Source organism: Amphiura filiformis, chromosome 8, assembly GCF_039555335.1.
Source record: "Amphiura filiformis chromosome 8, Afil_fr2py, whole genome shotgun sequence".
In the NCBI taxonomy this organism is placed as follows: Eukaryota; Metazoa; Echinodermata; class Ophiuroidea; order Amphilepidida; family Amphiuridae; genus Amphiura; species Amphiura filiformis.
Window position 1 is genome coordinate 22,152,140 of NC_092635.1, and position 25,770 is coordinate 22,177,909.

The 25,770-nt window shown below is 37.2% G+C and overlaps 1 protein-coding gene across 1 annotated transcript in view; it reads left to right on the plus strand.

The window, feature by feature from the left end:
• The window catches only part of LOC140159458 (uncharacterized), a 334,393-nt gene that overhangs the window by 302,659 nt on the left and 5,964 nt on the right, over positions 1 to 25,770 (plus strand). Inside the window, 11 exon segments of the mRNA XM_072182940.1 lie at positions 2 to 2,786; positions 3,180 to 7,637; positions 10,842 to 10,886; positions 12,998 to 13,127; positions 13,794 to 13,918; positions 14,740 to 14,820; positions 15,129 to 15,255; positions 15,653 to 15,787; positions 16,836 to 17,042; positions 19,614 to 19,676; positions 20,745 to 20,928. Coding sequence (XP_072039041.1) covers positions 2 to 2,786; positions 3,180 to 7,637; positions 10,842 to 10,886; positions 12,998 to 13,127; positions 13,794 to 13,918; positions 14,740 to 14,820; positions 15,129 to 15,255; positions 15,653 to 15,787; positions 16,836 to 17,042; positions 19,614 to 19,676; positions 20,745 to 20,928 — 8,340 coding nt within the window.

A 25,770-nucleotide genomic window follows, 5' to 3' on the forward strand; every position in this document is an offset into this window, starting at 1 on the left:
AAGAGGTAGAGGAAACATCTGCTGTTGTAGAAGAAAAAGAACCTGAAATTGAACAGGAAGAAGTTGTTCCTGAACAGTTTGAGCCTGAATCAAAGCCCAAAGTTGAATTAGAAGAACAACCACCTGTTGAAGAGGTAGAAGAAACAGTTGCAGTTGTAGAAGAAAAGGAACCTGAAATTGAACAGGAAGAAGTTGTTCCTGAAGAGGTTGAGCCTGAACCAAAGCCTGAAGTTGAATTAGAAGAACAACCACCTGTTGAAGAGGTAGAAGAAACAGTTGCAGTTGTAGAAGAAAAGGAACCTGAAATTGAACAGGAAGAGGTTGTTCCAGAGGAGACTGAACCAGAACCAAAGCCTGAAGTTGAATTAGAAGAACAACCACCTGTTGAAGAGGTAGCAGAAACAGCTGCCGTAGTAGAAGAAAAGGAGCCTGAAATTGAACAGGAAGAAGTTTTTCCTGAAGAGGTTGAGCCTGAACCAAAGTCTGAAATTGAATTAGAAGAACAACCACCTGTTGAAGAGGTAGATGAAACAGCTGCAGTTGTAAAGGAACCTGAAATTGAACAGGAAGAAGTTGTTTCGGAAGAGGTTGAGCCTGAACCAAAACCTGAAGTTGAATTAGAAGAACAACCACTTTTTGAAGAGGTAGAGGAAACAGCTGTAGTTGTAGAAGAAAAGGAACCTGAAATTGAACAGGAAGAAGTTGTTCCTGAAGAGGTTGAGCCTGAACCAAAACCTGAAGTTGAATTAGAAGAACAACCACCTGTTGAAGAGGTAGAGGAAACAGCTGTAGTTGTAGAAGAAAAGGAACCAGAAATTGAACAGGAAGAAGTTGTTTCGGAAGAGGTTGAGCCTGAACCAAAACCTGAAGTTGAATTAGAAGAACAACCACCTGTTGAAGAGGTACAAGAAACAGCTGCAGTTGTAGAAGAAAAGGAGCCTGAAATTGAACAGGAAGAAGTTGTTCCTGAAGAGATTGAACCTGAACCAAAGCCTGCAGTTGAGTTAGAAGAACAACCACCTGTTGAAGAGGTAGAAGAAACAGCTGCAGTAATAGAAGAAAAGGAACCTGAAATTGAACAGAAAGAAGTTGTTCCAGAAGACACTGAACCAGAACCAATGCCTGAAGTTGAATTAGAAGAACAACCACCTGTTGAAGATGTAGAAGAAACAGCTGCAGTTGTAGAAGAAAAGGAGCCTGAAATTGAACAGGAAGAAGTTGTTCTAGAAGAGGTTGAGCCTGAACCACAGCCTGAAGTTGAATTAGAAGAACAACCACCCATTGAAGAGGAAACAGCTGCAGTTATAGAAGAAAAGGAACCTGAAATTGAACAGGAAGAAGTTGTTCCTGAACCAAAGCCTGAAGTTGAGTTAGAAGAACAACCACCTGTTGAAGAGGTGGAAGAAACCGCTGCCGTAGTAGAAGAAAAAGAGCCTGAAATTGAGCAGGAAGAAGTTGTTCCTGAAGAGGTTGAACCTGAACCAAAGCCTGAAGTTGGGTTAGAAGAACAACCACCTGTTGAAGAGGTAGACGAAACAGCTGCAGTAATAGAAGAAAAGGAGCCTGAAATTGAACAGGAAGAAGTTGTTCCTGAAGAGGTTGAACCTGAACCAAAGCCTGAAGTTGAATTAGAAGAACAACCACCTGTTGAAGAGGTAGAGGAAACAGCTGCAGTTGTAAAGGAACCTGAAATTGAACAGGAAGAAGTTGTTCCTGAAGAGGTTGAGCCTGAACCAAAGCCTGAAGTTGAAGTAGAAGAACAACCACCTGTTGAAGAGGTAGAGGAAACAGCTGCAGTAATAGAAGAAAAGGAGCCTGAAATTGAACAGGAAGAAGTTGTTCCTGAAGAGGTTGAGCCTGAACCAAAGCCTGAAATTGAATTAGAAGAACAACCACCTGTTGAAGAGGTAGAAGAAACAGCTGTAAGTGTAGAAGAAAAGGAGCCTGAAATTGAACAGGAAGAAGTTGTTCCTGAAGAGGTTGAGCCTGAACCAAAGCCTGAAGTTGAATTAGAAGAACAACCAACTGTTGAAGAGGTAGAGGAAACAGCTGTAATTGTAGAAGTAAAGGAACCTGAAATTGAACAGGAAGAAGTTGTTCCTGAAGAGGTTGAGCCTGAACCAAAGCCTGAAGTTGAAGTAGAAGAACAACCACCTGTTGAAGAGGTAGAAGAAACAGCTGTAATTGTAGAAGAAAAGGAGCCTGAAATTGAACAAGAAGAAGTTGTTCCTGAAGAGGTTGAACAGGAGGAAATTGTTGCAGAAGAATTTGAGCCAGAACCAAAGGCTGGGTTTGAACTTGACAGAGTGTCTGCTCCTGAGGAAACAATAGAAGAAACAGTTGCAGTTGTAGAGGAAAGATCAGCAGAAGAAGAAGAACCTCCATCTGCCTTCTCTGGCTTATTTTTAAGGTCATATGTAGATGAAGAAGAGAAACCAGAATCATTCGATAAAGTTGAAGAAAGAGTACCTGAAGTTGAAGAAGATCAAGAATTGGAGCAAGAAATAGAAATAGTTCAAGTACCAAAGGAGACTGATGGAGAAGAGGAAGTGGAATTGGAGCGTCCTGCTGAACCAGAGCCAGAGGAATTACCTGAAGATCGTGATGAAGATGAGGAGGCAGCACCTGCAGAAGATGATGCCTTCACTCATAGAGTAGATGTGAAGTTTGCAAGACAAACCAGCTATCAATCCAAAGTAGAAATCATGAGACATGAGGACGGCAAACATGAAACCATTGAATCTACAGAAATATCAGCGGAGGCACAGGAGAGGGTGAATTTCACCTAGGAGACACAAAGTTGAAATGATGGTGGAAAGAGAAAGATTATTTAAAACTGAACTGGATATTAAGAGACTGGAGGATGGCTCAATTCAACAAAGTGGAGAAGAAACAACAACAGAAGAGGAGATGATCCAACCAATGGTTAGTTCTGAAGCGTATACCCAACCAGGTCATACATTAGATAGTAGTGTAGAACATACTCAAGTAGATGTAGATAGACAATTCTTAGAACATATAGAAATAGAACAATCCCATATAGTTACATCACATACTACAACAACAGAGGTATTAATTGAACACCACAGAGAGGTTACAGGGTTTGAAAGGGAACAAATGGGTGGGATAGAAAGGGAGATGATGGAAGCAGCAGCTGATATAGAGGAATATAAAGCTGATACCAAAGAGGAAGACATTCCGAAAGTGATGAGGCCAAAGAGGAGGGCATATTTGCAGCTGAAGAGGATGAAGAAAGTCCATCAAAATCTGAAGAAGCAGTGGTAGAAATAGAAGATGATCAAGATACGTTGGAAGGAGTTGAAGATTATCAAGATGAAGAAGCCCCTGCAGACATCGAGGAGAAATCAGAATTGGAAGATACAAGAGAAACCCCAGCAGCTGAAGCAGAAGAACGTACTGAGCAAGAGAGACCAGCAACTCCTGAAATTATGGACATCACTGAAGATGGGTTTTATTCTAAGTCACCTGAAGAAACTCAGGAAGAAGAAGTAGATGTGGAAGATATGGAAGAGTATGAATCACAAGATTTACCTGTGGAGGAAGAACAAGTTCAAGTAGAGGAGGAAGAGGTAGCTGAGACAGTACCAGGAGATGAAGTAATGGAACGTCCTGATACGTTAGAATTTGGGGAAGTTGAAGCAGATGAAGGTCTTCCAGGTACACCTGATATACCAGTGCTACCAGAAACACCAGAATCAGAGGAGCCATTTGTTGTATTGGATGCACCGCCATTTGAGGAGCAAAGACCTGATGAATTGCTCACCGAGCCAGAAAAACTTTATTCCCCAGAATCACTTGTGACTCCAGAAATTCAGGAGTTGCCAGATACACCTGAATCAGTACCACAGGAAGGAGAAGCAGCAGCAGCAGCTCCTGAACAGCTTAGTGATACAGATTTGGAGGAACTTGAAGCAGCTGAAGTAGGTGATGAAGATGAAGAACATATATCACCAAAAAGTGATGAGGTGCCTTTACTTGATGGACCAACTGAGCAAGATTACTATGATCCTAATTTGATTGAACAGGTGCAACTTGAAGAAGAAGTACCAATTGAAGAAGAGGAAGAAGCCCAAGAGGGTATGCAAATTGAAGAACCACATGTAGAGGAAGGACCACTGACACCTGCTCCTTCACCAGCAGAAGAAGAACATGTTGGGCTAGAGGAGTCTCAAGAGATTGAAGTCCAAGAAGAAGAGACTGAACAGGTTGATGAACCTGATGCAGCTGAAGATGTCACTGATTCAATCGTTGCTCCTGAACCACCAGATACGGTCTCAGAAGAAGAGACACAGCTTACATCCCCTGTTACAGAGGAACAACCCCTTCCCCCAGATGAATCTGCTAGACTTGCTGAAACTGATGAAGTTGATAGTGCTACAGGTGGTTATGCAATAGGAGGTGAAGAAACCAGGACGGTAACAAGGGTACATGTACATGGGCCAATAACAGAAGAAGACAGCTTTGAAGAGAATGAAAGATTGATGGAAGAAGCAGCAGCAGCTGCAGCAGAATCTGATGATGAAACTGGCTTTCACCCAGATGAAGTTATAGCTCAAGATCTGATGGGTGGTGCAATTCATCAAGAAGAAGATGAAGAAGAATCGGATGAATCTGTTGAAAAACCGGCAGGATTACAAGTGCCTGAAATCACACATATGGATCTGACCCAAGAAGAAGAACTGGATGAAGAGGTTCTTGAAGAGGAAAGTGAAGAGGACAAAGAGAAACCATTGTCGTTTGAAGGAGCAGTATTTGTAGCATCTAGTTTCCACCAAGTTGAGGTAGAAAAAGAAGAATCAGACACTCAAGAGCAAATACCAGTGGATACAGAAACTCCTGGAGAATCGATGGAAACTAGTGAGTCACATGAGGACATAGCCATCCAGGAGGAAGACAAACCAGAAGAACATGATGAGTTAAAGACCCTTAGTTTTGAAGGTGCTGTGTTTGTGGCAACAGCATTCCACAAGCATGAAGAAACCATGGTCAGTGAGGTAGCACAGGGTGTAGTTGAGCCTGAAGAAGCTAGGGCTGTTAAGATACCACCCCATGAAGAACTAGAGCAAACAGAGGCACCTGAAGTAGATGATGTGCTGACTGAAGAAATGATAATGCCAACAGAAGAATTTGAGACAGAATGTGTACCTGACCTACTAGAACAGGTTGATGAACAGGTGACTTTGGAACCAACTGCTGAAACCAAGCCGATGAGTTTTGAAGGTGTTGTATATACGAAAACTGCATTCCACACACATGAAGAAACTGTAACCAGTGAGAAAATAGTGTATAGTGGAGTAGACATTGAAAATGTTGAATCTGATGAACTGTTTGAACAGGAGGATATTCATACTGAAGATGCAGTAGCTGTGGATGACATTCCAAGTGAAGCACAGCAGCAAGAAGCAGATGATGGTGAACCAGAACACGATGAGGCCAAGACCCTTAGTTTTGAAGGTGCTGTGTTTACAACAACTGCATTCCATAAAGTTGAAACAGCCTCTAGTCACCATGAGGTTGAGACTTATGAGAGTAGAATGATTTCTTCTGAAGAGACACCAGTTGAAATGGAAGAGAGATCAACAGAAAGGGAAAGTGAAGAAAAATTCGACCAGCAAGCAGAAGAGGAAGAACAATCAGAAGTAGATGATGAAGAAGACCACCCATCAGAAGATGATCATCTTCAAGAAGATGAATCAAAGACCAGTTTTGAAGGTGCTGTTTTTACAACTACTGCATTCCACAAAGTTGAATCAAGTCATCATGAGGAAATAACTAGTGAAGTAACACAAATTGAAGAAAGAGTTCATGATGAAGAGGAGCCAGAAGGCATCCCAACAAAAGATGGAGAGGGCGAAGAACCATCTGAGGAGGCACCAGAAGAGGACATTCAAAAGGAAGAAGAGACATCAGAGGTTCCTGAGGAAGAAGATGATCAGCAAGTGCCAGAAGATAAAGAATCTGAGACATTAAGTTTTGAAGGTGCTGTGTTTGCAACAACTGCATTCCACAAAGTTGAAACAACTAGTGAGGAAATAACTAGTGAAAGAACACATTTTGAAGAGACACAAGTTAGCAAAACAGAGAATGTAGAGGAAGAAGAAGCTGATGAGGAAGATGTAGTAGAAGAACAAGCACCAGAAGAAATTCCACTTGAAGATGTAGTAGATGGAGAACCAGATGAGGCACTAGAACAGGAGGACATTCAAAAGGAAGATGGGGCGGAAGAAGAACCCATGGAAGAAAGGGAACAAGAGCAAGTGCCTGTAGATGATGACTTAAAAACCTTAAGTTTTGAAGGTGCTGTGTTTGTTACAACTGCATTTCACAAAGTTGAAACGAGTCACCATGAAGAAGTTACTAGCACAGTAACACATCTTGAAGAAACAAAACCAACAGAGGAAGCAGAGGTCAAAGAACACATAAGTGATGATGAAGGAGATCATGAACAGGCACTAGAAGACACCACACAGGAAGATGTAGAAGGTGAAGAACCAGTTGAACAGGAAGACATTGAGATGGAAGAAGAGACAGCAGAAATTCCTGAAGGACTTGAAAAAGAGGATGATGAAGAAGTGCCAGAAGATGAGGAGTCCAAGACCCTAACCTTTGAAGGTTCTGTGTTTGCGACAACTGCATTCCATAAAGTTGAAACAACTCATCATGAAGAAATAACTTCAGAAGTTACACATCTAGAAGAGACAAGTGTGAAGCCAGCAGAAGAAGTAGAACAGGAAGATACTGACACAAGGGAGGAAGCTGATGAGACCGACGAACTTGAGAAAAGTGATGAGGAGCAAGTGCCAGAAGACGAGGCATCTAAGACCCTAACCTTTGAAGGTTCTGTGTTTGCGACAACTGCATTCAGTAAAGTTGAAACAACTCACCATGAAGAAATAACAAGTGAAGTAACACATCTGGAAGAGACAGAAGTTAAAACTGAGAGTGAAGAAGTTGAAGTTGATGATGAAGATATGTGTAAAGAACAGGCACCAGAAGACATTTGCCCCGAAGATGTGGTAGACGAAGAACCAGTAGATGAGACATCGGATCAGGTTGAACAGCCCAAAGTTGCAGAGGATCTTCAGAAAGGAGATTATGATGAATCGAAGACTCTTAGTTTCGAAGGAGCTGTATTTGTGTCAACTGCATTCCACCAGGGTGAAGCAAGTGAAGAAGTTCTGTCTACTGAGGGCATATCTGTCTCAGATGAAGAATTGGTGACTGATGAGGAACCAACATCCGAAGAAGATGATGACATTCCACAGGAAAGTGAACCAACAGAAGAACAGGCTAGGGAAGAAACAGAACTCTGTGAAGAAGAAGCAATACCTGCACAACTTGAAGAAAAAGAGGATGAAGAAGAACTCCAAGAAGAACAGGATGTTGAGGATCATAAGGAAGAACAATCAGAGGAGTATCATGAGGAAGAACAACTCGAACAGGAGCATGAAGAAGGTGAACCAGATGAAGCACATCCTGCAGAAGAACCAGATGAAGAAGATGTCCTTGAGAAGGAAGAGCCTGATGTTGATGAAGGGGATGTAGAAACAATCACAAAAACAGAAACTGTTTTTGTAGAATCCAGTTACCAATCTTCGTATCATGCACACTATGAGGTACATGACTGTCATGGATGTTGTCTTTGTGCTATTATAGTCAGTCACCAACCTGTCATCACCAAGCTGAGCTTCCTTCATGCAACATCATCTTTTAGTTTGCTGCTGCTACTGCCTCCTCGCATCTTTTATTTGTCACCACCCTACCTGTCACTTTAAGCTGTCACTCACTCATTCAGCAGAAAGCTTACCATCTATGGTGTCTATATATCATCCAAATTGTTATCTCCTGTAGCCCATGTGAACCTAAATACTTCATTGGCAATGTCTTGTTAAACACCAGCAACTGTGCAACCGCTGTTTCAGCCACATGGAAAACAAGAAATAAATCTTTCTGAACCATCCATTTTGATTTTCTTTCAAACCCTGTACATTTTACATTTTTAAGTTCTGTACTTTTAAGCATACCAACATATATATATATTACGTTAATTTTTTTCTTTGCAGTTAAGTTTATTTTTGTCACTATAAAGTTGATTTGCTGTGGATGTTTCGTTTGAGATATTATTTATTTTCCCCAATCATTTAATCCATTTAGATTATAATCCACCCAAATCATCCGCTTGCTGTCCATCATGCCAAATATTTTACAATTTATATATTATAGGCATGCAGGGTGAATTGGTGAAATATCATCTGTATAAAAAAACATTTTGTGTCAAATAATTTCATTTTTCATGGAAGGTGTAACAATTTAATGAATTATTTTTCTAAGGGAATGTCTCTGTATGTACATGCCTCCTGATAGATGGTTCGATAGACTCGTTGGATTTACTCAAACTATTGTTATGGTGCAAGTTTTCAAATTATATACCAAGCTGGGCCCTAGTTATGCCCCTAGAGCTTCTGTCTGGGCCCCGGTTATGCACTTACAGCTTGCAAGCCTTAATCGGCACCTCTTGACACCATGTGATTTGCTCACATTTCACACTCTGCCTTACTCTCTTGATTGTTGAGATCCCTGGCTGTAATAGGTTGAGAATGCCTGGTTAATTATAGGCCAGTGCTTTTAAACCAGTGTGTCATGACCCCATTTGGATAGCTCGGACATAAGCTTAAAACAAAAGATTTTCCAGGAATAAGTAAGAAAGTAACACATTGATGTCGGGATGTGAGGCAGAGGCAGTCTGTTTTTCAAAAAACGGGCGTCATTCCAAAATTGGTCAGAACTCATTGGATAAGTCTTTATAATTAATATGTGCTGAAGCAGATCATACAGTAGTCCTGCAGGGCTATTATACATATGGAGACATTTCTTTAGTGGGGTAATATATAAATCATTTCATTTTTTGTAAACTATTTCAATGTGTGCTGTTACTTCTATATACTGGGACATAATATGTTATTGTTTCTTTGCTTTGTATTTCTGCATTAATAAGTGTTGTTTCATCAAAGTCTCTTCATATTTGGCATGTTTGTGCGTTCCATTGTTGTGTTTCTGTTCTGCATGGTGTGGTGAAAGAATTGTACATAAACACTTAGTTTATTCACACATACAAACAGGGGTGTGCACAGTCTCTCTCTCACACACACACCTATCACATATCCTTACATACATCAGCTACACACTTACAATTCTCAACATTTACAAACAAATGAAATACAAAACAATCAATACAATTATAGCACTCTTTTCTAAAATCGTTCACTTGATGTGTTATGATTCGGTAATAGTCTTTTTTTTTTTTATATTTTATCCATAGCTCAGCATGCTTATTACAATATTTTGTAATTAACTTGAGCAGTTTGCTTGAGCCTGGTCCCGTTAGGACATGTGTGCTTTTGCATGGAACTGAGAAGAAATCTTATTATTGAAAGAGATTTTGCTTGATCAGTGTGGTGATAGTGGTTTGTCAAAATACTTACTATCATGAAACAAAGGAATTGAATTTGTTTTAATTTCCAAGTTAAAAGGAACATGTTGTGGAAGTGGACTTATCTTGCATGATACTTCTGGTTGCTAATGGTTATAAGAGTTTCGATTTGATTTTAGTGTGTGGTTATGAACTAATTTGATCAATTTGTGGAGACTGCTGTTAAGCAGTGGCAAACAGAATGTTAAACATTGAACATGAATGAACAGCATGCGTATATGCAAATGAGCTATTGAGGTCATGCATTTTGATTTACATATGGACAAGATTTAAGTTAACTATAAGTATTACGTCTGACATGGACATGTTCATCTGATTAATTTGTAGTGCATAAAATGGGGCTGATTAAGTAGCGAAATACTTGTACTTTTTATTACATACACATGCATGAAATAAACATAAAGCAATAACAAAGTGGGTGGCAAGTAATATGGGATAGTTTTTTCCAAATGCAAATCATTTTAAGTTGAGCAGATTGGGCGGTTTATCCTTGAGCTATTCAGTTTAATCATATCTTTGACCCATGGGGGCCACTCAGACTTAAACTTGTAAGCATCCGCGTGAAAGAAAATGCGGAGTTAGGGTGGTTTTGAAAAGAAAAACAAGGATCCGCGCAGATCCGTGATTAGGGTCTCAAAACACTCAAGCCATCAGTTCCTCGCTTAGGGTGTTTTTCAAGTCTCTCCTCTTTTAGGGGCAAATTTCAAACAAATTCCTTGCTTAGGGTGTTTTTATTTGTGCAAAATCCTTGTTTAGAGTTAGTTTGACAAAATTTGACATCCTCACTTAGAGTCATTTTTGAAAGTCAGTTCACGCGGATGCTTACAACTTTCATACATGAGTGGGCCCCGGGCTTGGACCTCAATATTTGAAATGGAAGGGGAACAGATTACCCTCTAATCTGCTTAACTTAGTGCATTTTGGATATGTTATGATAACTATATGGTAGAGTAACAATGCCATGTGTTATTCAAACAGGAATACAGCCTTAACCAAACATGCATTAGGGGACTTTGGTTGAAAGAATAAAGACTTTCTTCATCCCAAAGTCACTTACAGTGCATGATTTACATGTAAAAAAGTACTACTGCCGGCAAAGTTAACATACAACACCATATTTTTTTTTTTCATCTACAAAAAATACTGCTAAACTATTTTTTTACAAGTATCTACTTAAGCATGATTGTAGATATAGTTACAAATTTTGTAAAGTAAGTGTAGTGTAGAGTAACGTACAGTATTTTCTGGTAGTGTAGTCATCAATTTTAAAATACATTTTGCTAATATTTTGCTGTTTTTTTTCCTTCCCAAAAATATTTTTTCGGTACAGGAAACACGATATGAGGAGGAATCTAAGCCAGCTGAATACTCTGAGGTACAAAGATGTCGTGGTGTGGAGGAAATAATACCTGTATGATGCGAACAAACATACCAAAGTTTGCATGATAACCTTTGACCTGGCATGGCATGGCATTGATTCCTCAACAGCCAGCATGTGTGCTGTGAAGGAGACTAGCTAGCCAGTCAAGGAATGTCAGGAGTTTTAATTGTGTGCTGCACCTCCAGCTGCCACCATCCGTTCGTCCGTCTGTCCGTCAAAGAGCTGCTGCTGCACCTCATCGTCATATTTTGCTGTGGTTTTGTGGGGAAACAGGGAGGGAAATTTTGTATCGCACTTTCATTTGCATGTTTAATTTCTTCATGAAGCTTAAACATTTTGGTTTTCAGTATTTTGTATTAAATGATGTAGCTGTTGTATTTATTTTGAAATTGATCGGTTTTATGTTGTTATTCTTTGCTTTGTACTTTAAGAGAGTGTTTACAAGTATTTACATTAATTTATTTATGACTGTTTCTGCATACCATTTTGTTAGCACTTCTCCCAAGCTGTTTCTACTAGTATAGTGCTTTTGCTGTTGCCTTTATTTTTTTCCTCTTTAATTATTTTTTTTAGTTGGAATGTAGAATTGTTAGCACGCTTTTCCTCATAAATTATTTTACTCTTACACATAATCAAACATTGACAACATGTTAATTCTTCCACAGGAGAACATTTTTACGCTGTTTTTTATCATTTTTTAAAATTTTTTTTTTTATTGCAGAAATATGAATGGCTCCAACCCTGCAGCATATAATCAAAGCAATTTTGGCTATGCATTTTTCTATAAGTTAAACAACCATCAACAAAATACTTCTTTCCTTAATTGAATTTAAATACCAAATTTTAAATTTTACTAATTAAATCCTATCTTTTAACTTCTCCTTTTGAACGGATTAGTAAATTTTGAAGACAAGTATTTGTTAACATCCCTCACTCCCTTTGTTCTTGATCCCGTTTTCACAACTTTTCTCTAATTATCTCTTAAGTAATGGGTTGAGAGTAATGAATAATCTCTTTAACGATTGTGATGAAAGAGAGTGTGTGTTATCCGAGTGGGTCTATGGGTGTGGTGATAGAGAGCAAGTTTGTGCGTGAGTGTATTCTGCAACTTGTGACATAGAGATGAGATGAGTTGTGTTTTGTGATGGTTATATGTACAAGTGACTGTTTTGTGTAAAACATGAAAGTTTTAAATGACTGGAATCAAATTATAATAATTTTAATTTGTAAAGAATTTGGTCTGTAATCTTGTTTAGTGGACTTTGATTTATCAGTAAAATGGACATTGTACAGTAAATTAACATTTCTATATACCACTTTTTGGTTTTATTTGGTTCCAATCATATAAAAGTTTCATTTTCATTTGTTGAAGTGTGAAATGCTTTGTAAATATACATATTGTTGAGTGTGCTTTATTTATGTTGCTGTTGATATGCAGTGAGTGTTTAAGGATGAGATATATATCAAATATTGAAATATTTTGTTAAAAATAGGAAAAATAAAAAATAATGAGAAAATTAAATCTACCTGATTTTAATTTGCACTAATTCCAGAATCCCTGATTGCTTGAATGCCTCACCAAAAAGCAAGACATTTTGCGCTAACTTTGTATGCCACTCAACATACATACCCAATATTTATTCTAATTACTTATGTGATTGATTTTCTTTCAAACCAATACAAGAATCATATTTTATAGCAATTTGGTTTTTGATCAAATCCATGAGATCATTGCATAGTGATTTTAGTGCAGAATTGATTCATCTTTTTATTTACTGCAATTGAAAGCTTTGAAATACAAAGTAAACTGCTCAGAAAAAAAAACTGCATAAAAATAGAGCTTTACCTAGTTGTGTGTTAAGAAATCATTTTCATTTTTCATATAAACAGAGATGCCAGTGTTACCATATTTGTACCTGGATGTTAAACTTGTATACCAAACAATTTGGTTTGCCTGGTCCACGCTTTCAAAAAATGTCGCTCTCTTGATCCTAAAGTAGCTGGCATCACTGAATTCACGCTTTATACCATCCACCCTGTTAGTCTGTTATAAGACATCATGATGCGTATATTTATTGAGTTGTATATTTGAATTGAATTTATAGCCTGCAGTAGAAGAAGAATCATTCCAGCCCCAGTTCCATGTGGAGACACAGCAAGCACCCCAGAAGGCCATGGATCCAGCAGATGTCCAGGCATTTGCGGACGCCCTCAATGAAATGTCTGTTGATGATCGTGAGTATTGCACTCCTTTATTTCATTCATCATTGTAATTGGGAACTGTAGAGTATATATATTATGAGAGAAGACACGTCAAGCTCCATGCTGATTGGTGCAGTATTGGAAAACAATGAAGCAGTTATTTTGCCCAGCTATTATGTGTATTACAGAGCTTAATTCGTCTAAGCAGGGTGTAAGATGATGGGAGACACAAAATTAATAGTACATGTATTGACTGCAGATAAATTATACGGACCCATGAGATTGATAGTTAAACATGAAAGGAACCTCAGGATATATAGTAAATTGAGTGTGCAAAGTCATCATCTTAACAGGGCTTAAGATGATGCAAGACACAAATAGTACATGTATTGACTGCAAGTAAATGATATGGGCCCATGAGAACGATAATTAAACATGAAAGGAACCTCAGGTGAACAGACTTGAAAATTGAGAGAGTAAAATCAGAACCAGCAGAGATTGAAGCCGTGCACTCAATAATATCTGGTCTAGAGCTTATCCAAATGTGCCGCATGGACATTAGCGGAATGCGGTAGTGTTTTTATGGTCAGTTTTCATGTGGGTAGAAAGTTTTTGTGTTCTGAATGGGAACCAGCTTACAGAAACTTTAATTAATCTAAGTTCACTCATGACCTGTATCTATTAATTACCCCAACATAGAACCCATGGACACAGATGAAGACGAATCATCACCAGTAGGTGAGCAACCAATCACAGAAGAGGACATGGTCGCAGAGGAGTCAGCGCCAGCAGAGGAATCCGCTCTAGATTTAGGCAAATTAGATGTAAGTATTGTTTGCGTCTACTACTGCTTTTATTTCTTCTATTTCAATTACTTTTGGATGGAAAATATTAGGGGCTTGGAACATATGTGGTATAAATTCATATTACTAGTAACTACTGTTTCAATTTTGATACATTGTACAACAAAGTGTACTCCCTATTCCAGAAAAATATAGCACTAATTGTTTTTAATTAAAAAGATATTATCCTGTTTTGTCAAATGAAACTAAATGCAACTAAATCCTAATCCTTTATTTAGTTCTAACTGGCAATGAAAGTTAAATTTTAATATTTGGTCTATTTTTGGAAATGAGGTCCAAAAACATGCATTTTTAGGGTGTTTTTGTATACCGTGGTAATCAAACCCAAAGACTTGTAAAAAAACAAATTTCAAGTTATACATTCTAACTTTGGGAAAACACATTTTCTAATATATCCAATAACCAATTATCAAAAATAACATAAAATATTAAAATTAATTTTGAGCTCACTCTTAGCCTGTAATCAAGATTTTGAATGCTTTGACTTTTGTGACTAAAATTGTTTGGCCCATTTTCCTTCAAATTGTCCAAATATTAAAATTTGACTTTTATTGCTAGTTCGAACTAACAAGGATTATGATTTAGTTATATTTCAGTTGGCAAAACAAGATAACATTATTTTAATTCCAAAAAATGAGGGCTGTAGTTTTCTGGAATAGGGAGTAGTGTTTGCAATGTGTACTTCAATGGTGAAGAAAAATCAAACATCGGACTGATTTTGCTTGGACATATTACACATGGTATATTCTTACACATTTCCTATTCTTTCTCTTGGTCTGAAGGAATCCGAAGATCAGCCCAGGGAAGAGGGACATGAAGGAGATGATGAAGATGAGGAAGAGCCTAATGAGTATGCAGGAATGGTAAGCAATTGGTAGCGTAGCAATGAATAGAGGCATCAAAATAATGGATGGGTATCATGGGGTGGTACTAATGGTACTATCAGAAAGTATGAAATCATGACATTGATACACTCATCATGTATGAAATAAAATTGAACTGAAATTAATTTTTTAAGGTTTGAATGAAGGAATGCTGAAATAATTTAGGAAAGAAAGAAACAATTTATAAAACTAGCATATCTTCACAAAAAGCATGCCAATAGTTTGTAAAAAGTTGATTGAAATTTCAGAGGTAATTTAAAAGTAAATTGTATATTTTGTTACTGTAGACACCTATTGATGAAGGCCTATCAGCACCAGAACAACTGGGAGAAGCAGAGCACAAGAAACCATCTTCATTCGACCCAGCAGATGTGGCTGCATTGACAGAGGCTATGAATGAATATGCTGACGCCAGTAAGTAGCTGTTTGGGTTGTTAGGGAGAGAAATAGATTTGGTTGGATTTATAACATGCAACTTATCATCTTACAAATTGATCTGAGAGAGAGGATGAGAGAGAGCGAGATACAAACAGGCCAAACAGATGGTCAAAGATACGGAGAGAAAGGGGGATGTGTCATGGAGCACGAGAGAGAGGGAGATAGGACATGCAAGGATGAAATTATGACACCAAAAGAAATGAATCTGTTATGGTAGGAGGGAGGTTTTCACAAGAATAACAGTATTACACATGCAAAACTGAACCTGTAATTTGAAACATGGACTATTCTTGTGGGAGCCTCTGTGTATTCTTATGGGAGCTTCTGTGGTCAGATGCCAATGTTTAAGTTTGTGTTTCCATTAATATTACAGATACACCAGAGAGTGACCCAGAAGATGATGCCCCACCAATGCCATCAGGAGAACCTCCAATTGAAGAAGATAATATGGTTGCTGAGCATTCAGCACCACCACAGCCAGAGGGTGAACTCCATGAATTATTACCAGGTAAGATTGCTGCATCAAAATGGTTGGTTCCCTCAGATTTGATTTGATGAGTTGCTGAAACAAAAGGGTTTTCTGATGAATTCAATTATCATGTCTCATGTATTGAATTCAGAATTGTTTTCTCATTCTTAGAATCTTGATGGTATGATCTATCAAAGAGATTATACTAGAGAAATTGAAAATTCACCATATTTGACAGTCACTCGTTGATCAAAATTGTGTACCTCCAGTAGTTGAATGTATAGATTGCAAATAAGTGAATTGAACTTGACTGGAAACAATGGGCTATTCCAGTTGAAATCCATACACCCTGTGGAGGCTATGACCATAATCTTTTACATAGGGAGTGTGAATTTCAAATGGGGTTGCCTGAATGGTTGCCCCCCCCTCCTATGCTAAAGATTAAGGTCATGTCTTCCATAGGGGTGTATGGTTTTCAACTGGAATAACTACACTGTTTGTCTCCAAGGAAGACACACAAACTGGTTGGAACTGCAGTTCTCTTAGTTTATTTCAGCATGTGATATACAATGTATTATTTATTATGTATGTAATAATCACATGATAGTGGAATATGTAACTTATCTGATCCAAGTAGGCCAAAGGCAGCAAATGTGAAATTGAGATGTGACAATAACCAAATTGGCATTGTATAAGCTCAGAACTATGCAACCATGTTTGCTGGGATGCAAGGTTTTCAGCACAGGGGTGTGATTCCTTGGGATCTCTCCTGAATTCCTGGATTTTTTGGGCCAAAATTTACACAATTTTAATGATTTTCAGCCCGTTTTGGAGCATTTTAGCAAAAATTCATGCTGTTTTACAGGATCTTCTACTACTTTCAGGATATTTCACAAGCTTTGAATCACACCCCTTTACACTTGGTTGCTGTGATAGTGATGATAATAACTCAGTTTTCATAATTGCTTCTGTCGGGATGAATAGATCAGATTGTGTCACATGTCATGAGACAAGAGACAAGTTTGTCACATCATACATTTGTATTAATGCATCCATCTTTTATAATAACATAACCTGATATTGTTAGAGGAAGACCATAGTGATGTTGAATCTCCCATAGTGGAGTTGGCTTTAGATGATTCCGACAGAAGTGATGATGATGCTATTGCCGATGGCTCTAGTATAGATGGAGCTTTTGGAGGCTTGGATGAGGATGATGACTTGGATACAATGCCACGTGAGCCTCAGACACCAGACATATCAGATCTTGATGACCAACCACACTTTCCAAAAGGTTATTGCTTGAAGATATTTGTGTGTATAGGCTGTATTTATCAGTATCTGACAGTATGTTATGAAGAGCTTGCAATTCTTTTTATGTCTCAGCTTTAATTGTCAGAAATGGTATTTTTGGCCGACCCATTAAGTGATACAATGACACTGGCCTTATACTGTTAAGATTATCACATAAGCAATGTGCAAGAGCCCAAGGTTTGGAGACCGGCTGTACTTAATGCTCTATTATGCAATTTTCCATCAGAAGTCCCATAATGCAGTGTGTGGCAAAAAGAGCAAAATGTTACTATGAATACAGCCTATCATCCTTTGCATACTTCCCATCATGCATTTGTGGAAAGAGTCACTTCTGCTGGAGACATGCAAATGTCTGTGTTACACTATAGTCATTGCATTTTAAAAACCTGTATGTGAGGATTGAAAGATGTTTCTATGCATAAAAGACAAGTTTGCTGCAGTGCATGAAGGGAAGTATAAGAAAACTAGCAGAATAACCACAACACAGATAAGTGAACATTTGCATGGAAGTGGCTAGTGGCTGACAACTTACAGAATTGGATTTCATTTTGTGATTTATTTCTAGGCTGCAGCACACATGCTGTTCTAATCATTTTATTTGCTTGCAGTACATAGTGCACATGATGGCCTCAACATGTGATGAAACCCCCACAATTAAACTCATTCTGTTGTGTATAAAATATCATGACCCATCATAATAAGTTGAGTAATCCAATTTAAATTAATATAAGAATACTTGCGACTTGATTCGATCTACTCAGTTGGAAATGTTGAATTTGTTAGAAAAATAAGGAACAAAAAACAGTAAAAACAAAAGCAAATAGAAATTTCAAGGTACTTTCCAGTGATGCAAAACCTATTTTATGAGCAACAAATTGCAATAATGAATCAATTTTCATGGATGCAAGTTAGGCTTTTGCCTGAATTCAGGCTTTTTTGTCGTTTTAATTTTCAGCCCATTTTAGTGCCATTCTGGTCATTTTCAAATCGTTTTTCAGGCTTTTTGTTAAACATTGACTTGCATCCCTGAATTTTTATAATTGCAAACTTTGGTCCCATTTGTCTACCATTTGTCCAGCAACATAAATATGTTGACATTTCATGCATGACAAGTAGGGTAGGTTCATTCTACCATTTACACAACTAGATTCCTATTGCTGCTGTGCTGCCAGATGTATACTGCTTGCTACCCAGCTACTTCTTTGGTACTCTTGAGTACCTGTCTAGAGTACACACATTGGAATCACATGTATTGTCAGTACACACACTGGTACTCTAGAGTAGTCACAATGTTGTGTACCTCTGGGGTTGGCAGCAGTAGGAATCTGGTAGGTTACAAGTATGCTGTTAACTTCATAGGTTGGTCAAAAGTAATCAAGTTACAGAGTACAAATAGGCCTATGTAATTCATAGTTTTTATGTAGCAGCTGAGCTGAGTTCTGCAGTGGATTTTGGATAATTCCTAATATACATGAAATATCACAGATCATGCTTGCCTTGTATTGGGCTATACTATTTGAAACTTCCCTTGCCTTAGTGGAAGGCCACAGAGTGCTATCTTGATCATAACATTTTCTACCCTGATGTGGCAGTGATGTCAACACATTGAGGCAGCTGTTTCGTGCACGCATATATGCAGCGCCTTCAAGCATGTGTAGGCCAGCACTTGAGCGAATAACCTGCAATAAAATATGCATTGACGTCACTGCCACATTGGGGTGAAAAATGGTATAGTTCTAGGTTTGCCAAATGCTCAAACCAGCTTTTGTTATAAATATATTGATGTGGGAAGGGAGATTTGAAATGGAATAGCCTGCTGAATGCCTGCCTAGCCCAGAAACATCCATTGGTGATGTTGATTTTAATTTTTTTCCTGCCGCTTAATTTGAATGTGCCATGTATATTGTAGCCAAATCATAACCAAACACACACCCTGGATTGTCTTATGCACTCTATATAAAGCCACTTACTTACATATACCTACTCTCATATACGACGACTAAGTTCAGTGATAGTCTGGAAGAAGTCTTTCACAGTATTGTATAATGATGCCCATGACTGTTGAGCTTCAGTTGTGTCATCTTGAGCTGAAAGCTGCATCATTAGGTATCTCATAAATTGTTTATAAAGTGTGGTAGAAACTTACAGAATTATGGATACCACCGCCTACCCTAATTCTAATCCCTAACATAATCTCCTAATACTACCCAAATCCTTTTACTAATCCTAACACTATAATTTAACCTTAATACTAAACTCTTGAGGTGGCGTCTATCATTCTTAAGTGTTGCCCAGGCATGTTGATTCAAACTTTGGCAAAACACATTATTTTAATACTGTAAACTCTGATATTACTTAGAGAGAGCACAGTATAGGCACTTTGTTGCCATAGACTTCATTGATTATTGTTTGAACTTAGCCTTTACAATGAGGTAGGTAAAAAAATTTAAGCTTTCATTTGAAATCCAAGCAGTGAGTGGTGTGTGCAAAATATTTACTCACTAAATCCAACTCTGATACCAATTATTTGCTGGTCACTTTGTGTGTACAGACTCTCTAGAGGTCATACAAACTCAACCATCTGTGGAAGAGCTTTCAGAAGATTCCTCATCAGGTGAATATATGTACATGGCATGTCAAAATAATTTGCAGGGAAAAAGTTAAAATTTGAGCAAAACCATTGACTGGTTTGCCTGTAGAGTTATAATTATACCTAAGAACCACACATTTGTTCTTACAGCTTAAAGAACTCTTTGATTATACTAACTGCATAAATGATGTATAATATATATGATAATGTGGATTCAAGTATGTATATTTTGTTCACAAAACACAAGATTTACTCCCCAATCTTGTGATGTGATCAAAATCTCAACTTTCAGATCTATACAGCAGCTCTGTTTCCCCAACATATGTTTAATCATTTTTTTTAAAATTTAAGGTAATGATATGGTCTAGTGCTACAGATCCTGTTCCTTGTTATTAACAGGTCTATACATTGGTTCACCTCAAGTTTGGTAGTGATGTAAATGTGTATTTGGCTGGTCGCAGTATGGAATTGTGAGCAAAATGTACACACATGTGTACAAGAGTGGTTTGTTGGCATGCTTGCTTTGTAAAGGTGAAAGGGCATTGACATCACTACCAAACTTGAGGTGAACCAATGAATATCTGCCGTTGTGTTGCTAATTAATTCAGTTCTAGATCTAGTGTATGTTGATCTGGATTATGTAGCAACATATGAGTCCACAAAATGCAAGTGATGTAGATTGGTTCTTGACCTGGTCCATTCAGATTCAGTATGGATGACCTTGGTCTGATCAATCTAGATTCAAAGTGTAAAGTGTTATTCTCATTTGGTTGGTATTCTTAAATAGTACTAGTCGTGTATTAAGAGTAGTGTTCATCCAACCAAGTTGAAATTTTTATTACCCTTTCATTTACATTTGTACCAGAATGTTAAGTAGTTGAAACTTTTGTAAGAATTTAATAATTGGTTAAAGTACATCCTTACCATGTATAATGATGTAATGTATGGTAAGAATAAAAGGTCTGATTCAATTAGTCTAACACCCATTTTATTCCAGGCCTAATTATTGTTATGATGATGCAACTATTGGCAACATGAAACTTGGTTCATCTTTTTATGCCAATTCTCCTTTTCTTCATCACTATTTTCCAGGAGAGGAACTCCCAGATGATGAAGTTGAAGAAGTAGTAGAAGAATTTGAAGAGACACTGGAAGATGGTACAGTGAGGAAAGTGACAAGAAAACGTATCATCAAACGTACATATCAGATGGTGGAAGTCGATCCTAATGACCCTGATGCAATACCAGAAGGAGCAGAGGGCTCCGATGTCCACAGGTATGCAAATGTAACATCATCTTTGCTTGATGATGTAGTTATATAGACGATTACCTCTGGAAATAGATTTATTAGAATTACGGCAAGATGGCTGTTGAAATTTTGATGTACATGTCCAAAGTGTTTACTCACTGGTCATATAGTATTATTCTCTGTGTTTGAGGACTTTTACGTTGATGCAGCTGCTGAGAAAAGAACACTCAAGAGATTCTATTTTTGTTTGGCTAATTCGCTGTTGTAGTGCACGTTAGAATATGACCGTTGCTAGGTCAACTGGATCACGCTTTCTTTGTTACGAACCACTGATCGAAATGATCTTAACACAAAGCCTATGGCATATCAAAATTCGGAACAGGTGTATGAGCCCAGGCTTGGAGTAGTAACCAATGGTTGGTTACTAACATGCACTATGACAGCGAATATCTTAATTGAAAAACAAACAAACCAAAAACACGTATACATTATAGTATTTACAATGCTCAGTGAGATAGTACAAAAACACTTCATACACATTCATGAAAGAGCACAACTGGCGATGTGTTTTACATGATATGTGATCTAATATATGTGATCTAATTTTCTTCATCTTATGTACGGTATACCAAAAGCCATTAATGCACTACATGGCACATGCCCAATAGACCACCTGCCTGGCCTGTGCCTAAATGTGTTTGGTGCCTGCAATATTTGGACTTGTATATTAAAAAATTCATGAAGTAGAAATTGTATTTTTGATGTGTAACATATGATGGTTCAAAAAGAGAAGTAAAGCAAACAAATTTGGAACAAATGATCGGGTAAGAAAACAAACCTGGCCATCAGCACTTGCCTAGGAAGCTTAATAGAGTCGTATGTCTGTAGTATTTAGACTTGCATGACATGTATCATATATATATTACGTAAAAGAAACCCAACTCGAGTTCACCAATTGGTAACAGATTTGAGTGAGCGTTATTTACCTACACTAGATCAATTATGTATATCTATAGTCAACCCACAAAGTGTCACACTTTGATTTAGTAGTCTATTTTGTGGTGAATATTTTTGAATGCAAAAGCTATTTATACATATATAGTGTTCAACCTTTTGATTTTCAAGTGATGTTATAGTATGTTACTTTTACGTGGCTTTCAGTAGTAATAGTGCAGTATGCTAATGTGTGCCCTTTTGTATCAGACAATTCCAGAATAATTTTTTTTCTAATATCGCATTCAAAATTGAGGAGTGATATTGATTTGAAAGGGGAAAGACAATATGCAACTGAATACCTGTCTTGGAGATTTATCACAAATTTTCACCATTTTAGTGAGTAGGTACTCTCAAGCAGCCCTGTATGTAACGCCACAATAAATCCTCCATATTGGAATTTTGATGAATAATTGGCATCTGTAAGTTTTAGCGGTACACAAGTTTCACATGTGTCACTTAGCATGTTTAATGCACCCACAATTGCAAACAAGTAGATCCAAATGCCTGCGTTATTTGTTTAAAAGTTTAGTCATGAGATTGCTCCTTCATAACATGAGCTGAGGCACATGAGGCAATGTTGGTTTTGTTAGCCAATGAGATACCAGTATCAATACCCCGATTCAAATCGGCCAACCAAAATCAGTAGACGTCTGTATTGCACACCTATGGGCTATATGAAATAAAGATGATGATGATTGATATAATGCAGAATGATCAGGTAATAAGAATATAAGAGGGCATACATGTGGCTTATTTTGCTGAACCTGTGCACAAATAACCAAAAAAGTGTGACAATGTATATATGTTTTTAAGTTTGTACCAAAAAGGACCAGGCCAACATCACTGGAAAACATAAGTTTTCAGTAGTCTAGTTTGTTTAGTCATATAGATTTATGTTTACTTTAACTGTGTTTGATTTTCAGCAGAATATATATGTTGCAGTAACTTATATTGGTCAATTACGCAAGCATTAAGTAGTATATTGTTTCTTTTTTTAATACCAAGCTTCAATGCCTGACCAGTCCTCAGTGTCTTGGTCATTCAGTGACCTGGGGTCTATTTCACTGACAGGTTGTAAGTTTGTTAACCCATCGGAAATCAAAACCACCTGTAACTTTTCAATAGGATTTACAATGGAGTTTACGATAGGTTGGAATATACGATGGGTTAAGAGACTTGAGATGCATCGCAACCGTTAGTGCAATCACCCCCTGGCCTGAGTTCTTTTTGGTCATTGATTTTGATAAAATAACTTATTGTTTTTCTTTATTCCATGCTAAAATATGATTCCCATCATGCACCCTTCCCTTCTATGGTAAGCACAAGTTGACAGCTCAGCTAGCTTGTTTATTTTTTCAACCCTCTAATTTACGCCTTTTCTTATTCTAATAAAGCTTATTGGTTTCAATTTATTCATGTTTGTTTCTTGATAGCGTAAGTTCTTTGCAACTTTCAATGTTTCAAAAAAACAATATTTGTATTGTTTTGACTGTTTATTTTTATTTGAATTTCAAAAAATGCTATTTTTCTAGAATCTTTATTCGCCTTCATTTGTATCTGAATTGATGAAATTTGAATAGATATATTCAAAGCATATTAATTTGTATCATTCTTTGCTTATTTAATTTCAAAGCATTTTAATTTTGCATATTTAATTTTAAAAGAATCTTAAACATTATTGGAACTTTGTAATCTGATTTCAGGATACAGTGTATTATGTTTTTACGAGTTATTTGTAGTTAACTAGAAATTTATCAAGTTAAAATCTTATTGCATGAAGGCTCGACTGAAAAGCAGTGTTTGTCACTGAAGTAGATAAACACTCAAACGAGGACAGTTTTCAAACATTAATTATTGAAACCAGAAAGGTTTTATTAGTGCAACCATTTACATATTAATAGTTGAAAGAAATTACATGGTGTTATTAAAGCTTTTCACATTAAGAACAGGGAAAACAACTGGAATTGTTTAAAATAATGATGGTCTTGCAACGAAACATAACTAGGGGAAATAAATTTAGTATTAGCAGCGATCAACCTATGATAGCCAGTTGCTCAACTTAATGTGAAAAGCACTGACCATTGAGGAGTTAAATAAACCAAACCGACGAGTTTCAGGTCTATTTAATTCTCCACTGGGCTAGTCCAGTTGAAATCCATACATCCCCTATGGAAGACAATTCCTTAATCTCCCACACAGGGGTGTAGATTTCAAATGGAGTCGCCCATTCAGGTAAACCCATTTGAAATTCACACTCCCTTTGTGGAAGATTAAAGTCATGACTACCACAGAGGGTGTATTTATTTCAACTGGAATAGGCCGTTGACCCACCCTGATTGTTCATCTCTAATAAGAAACCCCATTCATCTTGGTATTTCTGGCCGATATTTAAGAATGCATCATGCTGAACTAAGAAATGAAAATGAGCTTGGTCAGTTATTGAAAAAGATACAATGGAATGATGTAGTGAGGTTTGCAACATTTAGGACTAAAGAAACCTGGTCTCTTTACTCAGAACTTTTATATAATTATTATATTGTACTGGGCCTTTCTAAATATTGTGGAAAAGGGTTATTTTTTTCAACCGTCAGCACAGACCTCAAAATCTTTAAATAGGGGGCATTTAAGTCACACTGGTGCAAATTTTAATGAAAGATGTACTTTTGGAAAAATCTGGTAATGTGTTGAACATATGAGATAAGGATTTGAAGACATTTCAGAAAAAACACCTTATGTACTTTGAACAAACAACCATAACTCCCTACAATTAATTATTTAGCTATATCGTTCTTTGGAATTGGTCGGCATGGAGCGATGTGTATCGGCCTAAATCATTGCGATTGATAGCAAACCCCAAAAGCCCTTGTTATGCATCCATTTTAGGTCACTGACTCTTTATTATATTTCATTGAAAGGGGTGTTTAAAATTGTAGTCCTTGATAAACTAAACAGGGTTATTTCCCCCTTCCCATTTTGTGCTCAATTTTGCACAAAGAAGGGGGTAAATATAAAAATTCTTGTAAAAAATTGAAGAACAATCATTGTCACCATAGTTCTGAGCGAAGGGACCGGGTGGAGAAGGAATTCTTGGTCCATTTTTAGGATATTCTTTGATAAGGAATGATTTGGAGTGTTGTTTTGTTTTATTTGACTGATGTGATTTTATTATTTGACTGATGTGATTTTATTACTAACATGTTTTGGCTAATGAAGCACAAATGTGTGTGTTATTGTTATTAATTAACTGACTGACTTAAAAAATATTGACATATATGTGACTCATACCCACATTTTACAGTGATAAATATTTGAATGAATATGTCAAAATGTTATTGTTGGATGCCTGAGTTTATAGTTTTGAAATATTTTTTTGCCATCTTTTTAAATTCCTGTCTTGAAAAGAAACTATTGGAAGACCCTGTCATGATTAAAATTGTTGATTGCCTGATTTATCTATTTGTTTTATAATTGTATTATAATCAAAAGTATTGTAACTGTGAAATGTATTATATCGTCAGCAGGGCATAATGTCAGTACAAATTGTGGTGGCAAGGTTACATGCGTCTACTAGACATACTATCGTTGAAGAAAATCAGGGGAAAAAATTATGGGGTATTTCTTTATTTTACCAGACGAAACGTTGTGTGACATCAGACACTTGGAGTTTATCATTTTTGTGTTTTCGAATTAATTCAACAATTCCAATTTTTGTCAAATGTTGACTTTGGCCATTTTTTTGTCCATGAAACTTTCCCAAAAAGGTGGCAAGGTTACGAGCGTCTACTAGACATATTGTCGTTGAAGAAAATCAGGGGAAAAATTTATGGGGTATTTCTTTAATTTACCAGACGAAATGTTGTGTGACATCAGACA